This window comes from Eurytemora carolleeae, unplaced genomic scaffold (assembly GCF_000591075.1).
Source record: "Eurytemora carolleeae unplaced genomic scaffold, Eaff_2.0 scaffold650, whole genome shotgun sequence".
Taxonomy (NCBI): Eukaryota; Metazoa; Arthropoda; class Copepoda; order Calanoida; family Temoridae; genus Eurytemora; species Eurytemora carolleeae.
Genome location: NW_019396539.1, coordinates 100,941 through 112,989, shown reverse-complemented (window position 1 = coordinate 112,989; position 12,049 = coordinate 100,941). Strand labels below are relative to the sequence as shown.

The 12,049-nt window shown below is 29.9% G+C and overlaps 1 protein-coding gene across 4 annotated transcripts in view; it reads left to right on the top strand.

Annotated features, from left to right (window-relative positions):
• Positions 1-12,049, top strand: part of LOC111705117 (serine/threonine-protein kinase D1) — a 53,643-nt gene that overhangs the window by 35,944 nt on the left and 5,650 nt on the right. For 3 of the 4 annotated variants that reach the window (XM_023477573.1, XM_023477571.1, XM_023477574.1), the window contains one exon: positions 10,614-10,782. In XM_023477573.1, the coding sequence (XP_023333341.1) occupies positions 10,614-10,782 (169 nt within the window). Of the gene's footprint in view, positions 1-1,720; positions 1,814-2,320; positions 2,362-3,924; positions 3,975-4,564; positions 4,611-5,561; positions 5,661-6,772; positions 6,855-7,165; positions 7,196-7,492; positions 7,731-10,613; positions 10,783-12,049 lie in introns of those variants that run through there. The other variant, XM_023477572.1, reaches the window with a different exon arrangement.

The window sequence follows — 12,049 nt, the reverse complement described above, 5'->3', positions numbered from 1 at the left end:
AGATAGATAGATAGATAGATAGATAGATATATAGATAGATAGATAGATAGATAGATAGATAGATAGATAGATAGACAGATAGACAGACAGACAGACAGACAGATAGACGGATAGACAGATAGACAGATAGACAGATAGACAGATAGACAGATAGACAGATAGACAGATAGACAGATAGACAGATAGACAGATAGACAGATTGACGGATAGACAGATAGACAGATAGACACATAGATAGACAGATAGACGGATAGACAGATAGACAGATAGACAGATAGAAACATAGATAGACAGATAGACAGATAGATAGACAGATAGACAGATAGATAAATGAACAGATGGACAGATGGACAGATTAGAAAAATTGATTAATAAAGATATAACTACATATTTTGATTACCCCTTTTCCTGTTAGAATCCCTCCACCAGACCCTTTCATTTTTAACCACATCTTAATTTTTCATTAAAATTTTTAAATAATTCCAAATATCAACAAATTGTAAAGAAGTAACTTTTAAAAAGCGACAATTTTAGGTCAAAATTTTAATTTTATAATGCTTTTGAACCAATAGAGTATTGTGACGCTTTTAATATTGTTTCTGGATCTGAATTTAGTTGTTAAACGACAAAACTATCTTAAAAACGGGGTGGCCGGGAACATATTAAAAGCCTTGCAAACACGTTTAGTTTTGCAATTAATCTGCAATAAATCTAAAATTTTGCACACCTTCTAGTTAAAAGGTTTGGCACCAGTAGGAGAATGTTTAATGTATGTGCATGCTCAAGGGGTGATGGTTAAAATAAATCGATCAACAAAGATTTTAAAATTATGAATAGTTAGATAGAATATTTTAATTCTGGTATGAAGAAAAGTACGAGAAAATATGATGGAAATGCGCCAAATCTTTTCTTCTCAATCTCCTCTAGGACAAAGTAAATATTATTCTATTTTAGGATTATAGAATCTTGACAAAAAAATGATAAATTCCATTTTTATTTTCTGAAGAGAACCATTAAAAGTTTATTTGACAACTTTTAGTTGAAATTGTTGTCAATAATGACAGGTTTTTAATATGTACAACGTACTTTACTCTACTTTTATTATTTTTGTGATATACTATTTTTCAACAATGACGATTGCAGACTTTTAAATTATGTGAAGGTTAAAAAGTCTTAAAACATGGGGGTCAAAAGTTTCAATGAGATTAAAGAGTTCCAAACTACTAAAAACTCTTGAATTTCAGAATTCCAAAATTTAAGTGACTCTTGAATTCAACAGGTACAGAGTTTCAAAATGTACAAGACTCTATAATCTATGAGAAAATGAGTTCAAACTGTAAAAAATCTGTTGAATCTAGGAGGATAAACCCATTTAATTTAAGGAGGGAGAGTTCCAAAAGGGTAAAATTCTTAAAATAAGGAGGATCAAATGTAAAAAACTCTCGAATCTAGGAAGATATAAAGAGTTTCAAAATGAAGAAAACTCTTGAACCTAGGAGGATATAATTAGAGTTCCAAAATGTAACAGAAACTCTTGAATCTAGGAAGATATAAAGAGCTCTGAAATTTAGAAAACTCTTGAATCTAGGAAGATATAAAGAGTTCCAAAATGTAGAAAACTCTTGAATCTAGGAAGTTATAAAGAGTTCCAAAATGTAGAAAACTCTTGAATCTAGGAAGATATAAAGAGTTCCAAAATGTAGAAAACTCTTGAATCTAGGTAAAACTCTGTGATTTTGGATACGCTAGGATCATCGGAAAGAAATCCTTCCGAAAAAGTATTGTTGGTACTCCAGCTTACCTGGCTCCAGAGGTTTATAATACATTTGCATTTATTCATTCATATATTCTGTAATTCATTGACTTTTTAATCATCCTTACTTAAAACATTTTTAAATTATTTAATTCATTCCTTATTTCATTAATTCATTTGTTGATCTAACTATGTTCAGTCTTGATTTGATTTGTTAATTCATTAATTTATTCATTCATTCATTAATACATCCTTTCTTTCACTAATTCATTCTTCCTTGAGTACATTAATTCATTGATTGATAAATTCATAGATGTATAACTTTTTTTAATTTTCAAATTAAGAACATTTACTTTTAATTTTGTATAAATTGAATCGCGAATATTTTTCAAAAAAAATGGTTTTTAATATTGTTTGTAAGAATAAGGTTTAATTTAGATTAAAATTTTCATAAATTTTGAATTTTAAACATCAACTAAATAGATTATTTTGAATAAAAACAATTTGTTTGTTCTAACTTAATTCCAAAAAAATATATAAATTGAATGCAAAGTTGTTGAATTCAAGGTTCTCTACTCCAATGTTCTGAAAAAACGAGGATTCAACAGGTAAATTGATTTAAAGGGTTTGTAGACGTTATTTCAAGTAATTCTCTCAATGTTAGTGGTATTTCAGATTCATAGCAGTACTTAGCCTTTAAACCTTTGTCGGATCGGAATTCAGAATTTTTGTGTTGTGAACCTCGGGATCGATCCTTGATCCCCATGTTAGGCAGATTTGAAGATTAAATTAATTCCTCTGCGATATCCTGTGATGGTAATACCCTGTAGGGAGTAGAATTAATCAAAAGAGATAAACTGTAGATTATAAACATACCAGTTCTCACCTCTGATAATTTTTAAATTTTGTTATTCTAAATCGTGAAAATTTTACACTTTTTAGGAAAGAAAGTAAAACCACGTGATCTACAATCCGGGTGATTGATTTGTGACTTTTTTGTTTAGAAATCAGCTAACCCCTCACCAGAGGTTTCTGATGTTTTACTAAAAAAAATATTGCAATCCAAAATGTTCTTAATTTTCTTGGAAATTTTACGCTAAATTTAGATATTCAAAAACTATTTTCAAGAATTATTAAAATTGAAGAAGTTATGGTAGCCAAATTACGTTCCTAAAATCTATTTTTTTAATGATTTTGATGAGTTTTCTAGCTTTCCCTAATTCAATTTTATTGTCATTTTTTTTCAAGTGAAAATGCAGATATCCTCGGTTGGCGGTTAGCATAATTCCAATATTCCTTAATATCTACTTTATTATCTACCTTATTATCTACATTATCATCTACCTTATTATTACGCTTATTATCTATCTACCTTATCATTAACCTTAATATCTATCTACCTTATTATCTACCTTATCATCTACCTTATTACTACCTTATTATCTATCTTATCTTACTCGGATAAATGAATAAGAACACCGTTGTGAATCGGACATGCTACTCTTTACAGGGTGAATCACTTAAAATTTCGTCTACAGTCCCTTTCAGTTTTTGTATCACTGATTCTTCAATGTTAAAATTCGGATTTCTGGTGAAAGGGATTTAGTCGTTGCCACAATCTCAAATTTGCCAACCACTATATCATTTTAACCTGATGGTATAAACATTTGATATTTGGTCTAACGGAATTCAAACTTTGAACTATCTAAGGTCTACGACATTGGGTTGCAAAGATAAAGGGATTAGAAAATCACGGTTTGTGGCAAAGACTTTATTCCTTAGGGGGGTTTAAACTTTCAGGGAATTATTCTTTATGTTTATTTATAGAGTATTATTCTGTTTTGTACTGATATGAGCGTTATTACTTTTGTATGATCATAATATTTTTCACAATTTATATTCTAAAATCTTAGATCTGAAGTTTTATGATCAACTTCAGTATCCAATATTTCAGTTTCCCACTATTTATAGATAATTGAGCAAATCGAAAAAATTGTTTAATCATTTTTATTTTTTGCATAGAAAACATGATATACTTTAAAAACGAAATTAGTGGGAAATCTGTGATTTTATAAACATAGCTTGAAACAATAAAAAGCTTGAATTCAAACCAAATTTATATGTGTCGACACTCAAAAGTCATTTCTTTCATCTAATTGTTTTTTCTGTAGAGCACTTGACATGTGGAGTACCGGGGTCATCATATACGTTTCTCTCTCAGGAAAATTGATTATTCAAAATCTAAAACCGGTTTTTAGGGATTTACAGAAACATCAGTTAGAATTGTGAGGTAATTTAAAGAATTGGAGAGGTCGCTGAACTTCTTACAACCAGTTCAACTTTAATCCCTGAATTACCAATTCAAATCCTTATGAACCTTTAACTTTAAATCTGTAATCGAATCAATATTTTGAAAAGAAGGACTCAAAAGTTTTAGCCTCCCATTCAAACTAAATAAAACCCAACCTAGTTAAAAAAAATCTGATTTTGTTTTGTTTTCTGAAGTAATAATATGGATGAAATCTTCATTGGATCCTATAACTAAAAAAATCAGTGGAGGGTTCTTCTGTTTGAAAGCCCAGAATTTTGAATAAAATGAATCAAGCCTATTTGAATTATGGATATTATATATTGTATATCAAGATTTATTTGATTTAGGAATCCAATGCAGAAACTCATTTTCTTACCTAATGTGTATTACAGTTTTATATACAAAAATCTTCTGGTAATTTACCCCCCCCCCCCCTGATTAATTCTGAACGAGAAAAAGAAAAAATGAAATTAAGAGAAAATTGAATGATTTCTAAGCAGGGCAATTTCCTTTCAATGAGGATGTAGATATCGAGGACCAAATCAGGAATGTACAATTAAAGCACATCAATGCAACCCAAGGCAGAAACTTTTTGATAAAGCGTTAAGCTGCAACCCCTGCAACTTTTAATTTACAGGACTGAATAAATTAATCCGATAATCTTTTTTCCGCAAAATGGCATTTTTTTGTATATGATTGTAATTTCTTACAATATGTTGGAAACAACAAAAACAAAGGCAGCTGATCTAATGTAAACAAATATGAGTTAGTATACGGTGAATCTTCATCTAACGCCCGAGATGCACCAAATGTCTGTTTATCATTTGTGTTATTGTTTACAATCTTTATTATTGTTGTTACGCAAAAACTAGTTCTCCAGCAGTCCAAAAACGTCACAGCAAAGTGTACGGAAACCCTATTGCCCCCTCCTTCTATTCAATTCTCCTTGGTTCCAATTATTTTGATGGCCATTGTTTACTAATTTTCTGAACAGGTTTCTTAGAACTGAGATAATACTTGTTAAAACATTTAACTAATTAAAAATGGTTGTTAATGAAAATAAAGACATCTTGAAAACTGGCTGTTAATGAAAATGAAGACATCTTTAAAAAAAACAATGGAAAAGGTTTCTTTTGTAGAGCTTCAGGAGAAAAGATACTTTAATGACAGTGTACAAAAGTACAAAAGTACAAAAGTACAAAAGTATAAAATTAAGAATGACAAAATGGAGTGTGTTTCGAATGTTAATCAACTGAGGAGTGAGGGGTTGTATGCAGTATTTATATTATTTTGAAAAACAAAAACACATTGTTCAACTAATTTATGTACAATGTAAATACAGGAAAAGAAATGTACAGTGTACATGAAATTAACTCTGAGTTTATGTATCTTATGTACAGCGTAACCAAAAAGGAACGCTGATATATGCATTCTTGTGCACTATACTCAAAAAAACGCTGAATTTATGTGTTTTATGTACAATGTATACAAAAATAGGAACGCTGAGTTTATGTACCCTGAGAAACCATGGAAGACGATATCTCCAGCAGCTGTCTCGTGTATTCAACATTTTCTTGTTGTCAAGCATGATGCCAGGAACTAAAAACTAACTTTAAAAATAAAGTTTTGATCTTGAGGGTTCAGACTTAAACCCCTTTTTATCAGTTTAAAGGGACTGTAAGCGTGATTTCAAGTGACCCTCCATGCAAAGATAGCAATGCCCAATTCACAAAGGTACACTTAAAAGCTTTGTCTGATCAATTTTAATCTGTATATGTCAATATTTAAAATTTTGAAAACTGATTTTTCAACTGAGGTTTCCATTCTATTATCATGAAAAAACGAAAATATCACATTATTGAGGTTTCAGGGGTATCGTTGTGAATAGGGTATTGCCATCTTTGCATGGAGGGTCATTTAAATTACGATTACAGTCCTTTTAAATGATTATTTTTCTCCAACTGTAGTGAGTCAAGAAATAATCTTAAAATATTTTGAACAGAGAAAACTTTGTTTTATGAATAACATATATCTAATCATTAAAAATAATTCGTAAAAAGTTGTGTTCAAGATTTTCAGAATTTGGTTTAGAAAAAATATAGTTTTCGCTTGAAAAATTATCCAGCTTTTAACTAATGCAATTTCAAAAGTTTTGACAGAATTATTTTGTTAAACTTTTCTAGTATCTTAATTTTAAAAAGCAAATTGGAGTTATAAAGACATCAAATATTAAAAAAAACTTATTAAAGCCTATTTTTGCTGTTTATTATTTTTATTTTTATTTTATAAGACTGTTCAAATGAAAAAGGCTGGTTTACACTGCTCACACTTTCTGTGTCTCATGCTTATTGGGCTGTTTAAATTCATAACTTGAATCTTAAAGTCGTCTTCCTATTCCAGGATTTTTTGATTCCCAGTATAATTTATCTATATATAAAAAGTTGTAAAATCTGTTTGTCTGTATGTTCGAACCTCCGATCATAGCTCAGAAACCCCTTGACCGATTTGCCTCAAATTTTGATTGGGGAACCCGGGAGACCCACGTGAATGTTCTTAGCTTGGTTTTGAGATACTAAGTTTAGTGTGTCCACTATTAACGGTAAAAATAGCTCAAATTATAATTTACGACAAGGGTGGGTTACGGTGGAACTAGCATGTGACTTTCCTCGGGCACTCTGTGTTTATAAAGTTTATTTTTGGTTATCCAGGTATACTGTAGAACAGGCTCTCAAGGACCCATGGATAGATACTGCACAGTGTAAATCAGATCTGGCAGGATTAGAAGAACAGGAGAATATCACAATAATGATAATGATAATAATAATAATAATAATGATAATGATAATGATAATGATAATGATAATGATCATGATAATAATAATTGATAATGATAATAATAATAATAATAATAATAATAATAATAATAATAATAATAATAATAATAATAATAATAATAATGATGATGATAATAATAATGATGGTTATTATGATACTGATAATGATGATAACAATCATAATGTTCATATTAATAATAATCATATTGATAATATGATGATAATAATGTCAAAAATATTAGCTATAATATTGTGATTTTTTTACAGTTGGGTGTTCAGTGGCTAACTGTAGATAAGGAAAAAAGAAACTTGATTTTAGTTTAAATTTGAATTGGTTTAATCAAACCAAATTTTAAAGATTTTGAAATAATTTCATATTACGAAGAAATTTTTATTTGGATTTTAAAGGCCTTTGACTGCTTTTCGGAGTAACCGAATGTTTGTTTCTTTCATTTAGATAGTATAATTTATAAACCTTGTTTTTAGAAAATTTAGCACCAAAAATTGATATGTTGAGAATTTTGATTAATCACATTGATATTAGAAAATTGAAATAGTAGAAAAGGCTGATTAATAGTACTTTTTGAACCTTAGATTGCGAATTGGGAGGAAGATAATGAAAGACTTGTTAGAAAACTCTCTGTCAGTAAACGACAAAAATAATCTCCAAAATCAGCTGATTTTTGGCGGGAAATCAGTTCAAATGAACCAAATGCCGCGAAAATCAGCTAACTCGGAACTTGAATTATAATGTGTCATCATTGGCTCCACAAATTGTACCACGTCAAAATTAGCTTTAATTCATATGTTATTAATATAACATAAAAGTGAACTCTAGTCTATTCTTCAGTTATAAACCGAACTGGAACTATAATATTAGTTAAGTCTGTTATCTAAATGTATAATCTGGTATACCAGAGCTAGTTAAACCTGAGCTAGTAAATTCAACAGTTTACAGCTTAGTTCAATGAACGAATGCAGAGGAAACTGTGGATTCAATTAGAAACAAGTAAATATATATGGGGTACCACGTTTTCTACAATGTCCTGTGATTGTCTGCTTTTTGTAATTTTATTCACAAATCATGTTTTGTAAAAAAGCAAGATTTGTTAAACATATAATCATTGCAAGGCCTTCAGTGAGGCACTGTACTGTCCTGTTGTGCAAGGTGTTGTATTCTGTACTTGTAATGTGGTTTTGATACGTATGTCATTAATCAGTATATGTTTTCAAAACCTGAAAACTAGGCAAAAATATGGTTCTGGAGGGGTATAATGATGATAAGTCCAGGCTGTCCCAATAAACGTTGAAAAAAGAAAATTCTCTTTGATTTTCCTGTGTTGAAAATAACAAAGAGTTTTTAAAAAAAAGGATTATACGTCGCATGAGCTTTGTATTTTTTAAAATTGACGGAAACATGTGAACATTTTTTGTTTTTTATTTCTTAAATATTAATCTGAACAAATGTTTTAATAACCCATTCAATTTTTAAGATGCAAAAATGAGAGACCACATTTTGGAAATCCCGAGGCCATCAGTTTTCGGTGTTAATTTTCTTGACTTAGATATTACCAACATCATTTACACGACGAAGACGATACAGAAGGCATTATTTAATCACCATTTTATTGAAACACCTGTTTCAAAAGGGGTGGCGAGGATTTAATAGTTTTCCTTCACTGTAAACATATTATATTAAGCAAAGTTTGCTTATTCTTTACTTTGTAAATTAAATATTTGGTTTTCCAGGTCTCTATTAATATATATATTGTTTTGTAAAATTTTTATTCATTTAAGTCTTTTTCAAATGGAAAGATAAAACTTAAATATAATTTTCTACATTATTTGATTAGCCAAATTTAGCATGATATTACATTTGTGCATGTTTCTAACTATATCTACACGTTTTTGCATGGTTTAGCGATTTACATATATTTGTATAATTCTAACTATTCACAGGAATTTGCATGATTTTAACAATTTGCACATTGTTCTGCACAGTTTTGTTTATTTTGTAAGTTTATTTACACCACTATCCTCGTATCTTTATCTAAATCTTTCATTTTTAAAAATGATAAATTATTATTATTATAAAATTATTTATATTCTAGAGATACAACAGAGTGTTATAAATCATATATTTTATTCATAATTTTGACTTTTATTAAGCAAAAGAAAGCATATAGAAAACATTTCGTTCGAAATTAACAAAAAGCTCGAAATAATGAAGAAAATGTTCTAAATAATAATCAAAATGTTCAAATAATGAAGAAGAAGTTCAAAATGATAGCGAAAAGCTCGAAATAATTAAAAAAATGTTCGAAATGATGAACAAAATATTCAAATAATGAACAAGATGTTCAAAATGATGAACAAATGTTCAAAATAATGAACAAAATGTTCAAATATTGAACAAAATGTTCATATAATGAACAAAATGTTCGAAATGATATACAAAATGTTCAAAATAATGAACGAAATGTTCGAAATGATGTACAAAATGTTCAAAATAATGAACAAAATGTTCGTAATGATGAACAAAAAGGACAATGATATTTTCATTTTTCATTGGAAATTTAATAATCTTCTCTGGAAATCGACTAGCGAATGTCTATAAAACGGCTTTAAAGAAATCGCTAAATCAAAATTCAATCCAGTTTTGAAAACAGATTTTTAAAACATTTGCAAATTTCAAACAAAATCAGAACATTCACGTTGCATCAAGCATTTATATCCATCTTGTACAGACTGATTTTATTCCTCTTGGACATCTTGAAATGATATTACTACTCAAGGATAGATAAGATGAAAGGATCAATATTTATTAAATATTACTATTCAAGGATAGATAAGATGAAAGGATCAATATTTATTAAATATTACTATTCAAGGATAGATAAGATGAAAGGATCAATATTTATTAAATATTACTATTCAAGGACAGATAAGATGAAAGGATCAACATTTACTAAATATTACTATTCAAGGATAGATAAGATGAAGGGATCAATATTTATTAAATTAAGATATCAAAGTGGATATTGAGATCAATAAGATATAGTTAATCGACCAACTCTACACTCGAAGTTAGAGCTGGGTGTGTTCCTACTTTTTTGAAATTGTTCGTTCCGTTCGTCCTCGTAAAAGAACTAGCATTTCCAAGGAACAACGCCCAACCTTATTCGAAAAATCCTATTTATCCATAATATTATTTGATCTTAATTAAAAATATTTTCTGGGAGGAAATATATCCAGAACTGGATTCTATTTATAAGACGGGTGGATTTAATTTAAAAGACGTGAAGCTACATAGCTTTATATTATACAATATGCAGTATACTTTTTACGAAAACACAGATATGTGGGTTTCTGATTTATTCCTCGACCTATAGAATTAAACTGTGGGATTATTATGTAAATCATTTTAAAAGTAAGTGAAATGGATCTGTATACACTGCACAGTTAGAATGTAAAAATACAGCATAATTGCCATGAGTTTCATTAAAAAAAAAACAATCTTGGCCATTATTTTGCTTGTATTTGCAGTGCATACTTGTTCATTAAAAATATGTATGCACTCTGTTAAAAAAAGTTTAGGGTTTGTTAGGATATTCATGAGTTTTTTTTTGTAAACATCTCATTAAAACCTTGGAAAGAGACAGACTTTGAGAGAAAAATGTTTTTAAAACAAAAAATAACATTTTTTCATTTTTAGGTAAAACTTTGCGATTTCGGATTTGCTCGAATTATCGGAGAGAAGGGTTTCCGTAAGAGTGTTGTGGGAACCCCGGCCTACCTGGCCCCTGAGGTTCTTAGGAACAAGGGGTACAACAGGTCCCTGGACATGTGGTCAACTGGGGTCATCATATACGTCTCTCTCTCAGGTACACGCAGTACAGTATACAGTTCTTTGTTAAAGGGGCTGTTTTAGACAAGGAGATATTGCATAGAAGGAGGGGGCGATAGGGTTTCCGTACACTTTGCTGTTGACGTTTTTGGACTGCTGAAGAACTAGTTTTTGCGTAACAACAATAACAAAGGCAGCCGATCTAATGTAAACAAACATAAGTTAGTAAACTGTAAAAGTAGAATTATCTTGTTAAAAAAGATTGAAAAAGTTAAGGATTTTAGTTTCATACGAAAAGGACCTTATTACAGAGACATTTTCAATCAAATTCAAGGTTATCCTGCCCCCCCTCTTGATGTCTGTTTATCATTTGTGTTATTGTTTACAACCTTTATTATTGTTCTTCAGCTATAGCATGTCGGCTTTAAAGTGGTACCCTGTGAACCCTCGACTGAACAAAAAGGATAAAGACGACCTTTTTCTATCGTAAACTTAATAATTTCATATTTGAGCGGGGTAAGGCAGGCGTCCATCAGCCACAAACAACTGTTCTGTCTTCCATGCCCCAACATTTTCGCTTTCCGTCAATTACTACTTCTTTAAATGTTAAATTTAGTGCATTCAACTTACAATTTTCTAAAATACCCCACTTTTTATTATTATCCACACTTTTCATTATTTTATACATGATTTCCCTGCAGTCGAAGGAAGGACTGGGAATTCTAAGAAAAAAAATCATATTTCGCAAACCTTCTATAGAAAAAATACCAAGATTGCTCTTTAATTATTCTCTGTTTAAAAAATTTGTCAATTTTGAGGAAGATAGCTCTGAATGGTAAAAAATGTCTTATTATTATTATGATTTATTTATTTGTCGAACACATTATTTATAAAATTGGTTCAGTTCAGATATTAGATTAGAGATTAAATATGAATTCAATTCACACAAAAGTTGTGAACACTGTGGCCGAATTTAAAGAATTTGAGCGGCGGTTTAAATTTAAGCCGCGGTTTAAATATGGTTGGTTCCACTTAATATTGTATCAAATGTTTCAAGATTTAAGCCGACGCTGAATTTAAACCGGGGTTTGGCGGATTTAAACCGCGGCTCAAATTCTTTAAATTCCTTCTCTGAACTAACAACTTTTATTCTTTTATGATGTCGTCTTCTTTACAATCCTGGAGCTGTAATAGGAGAGGCTGCAGACATTCGATATTATGTTATATGTTATATCTTTATAAGGAAAAGGGGGGATGCTCCGCCCCCCCCTCACCGCCCTTATTGGATAGTCGGGTTGGAAATG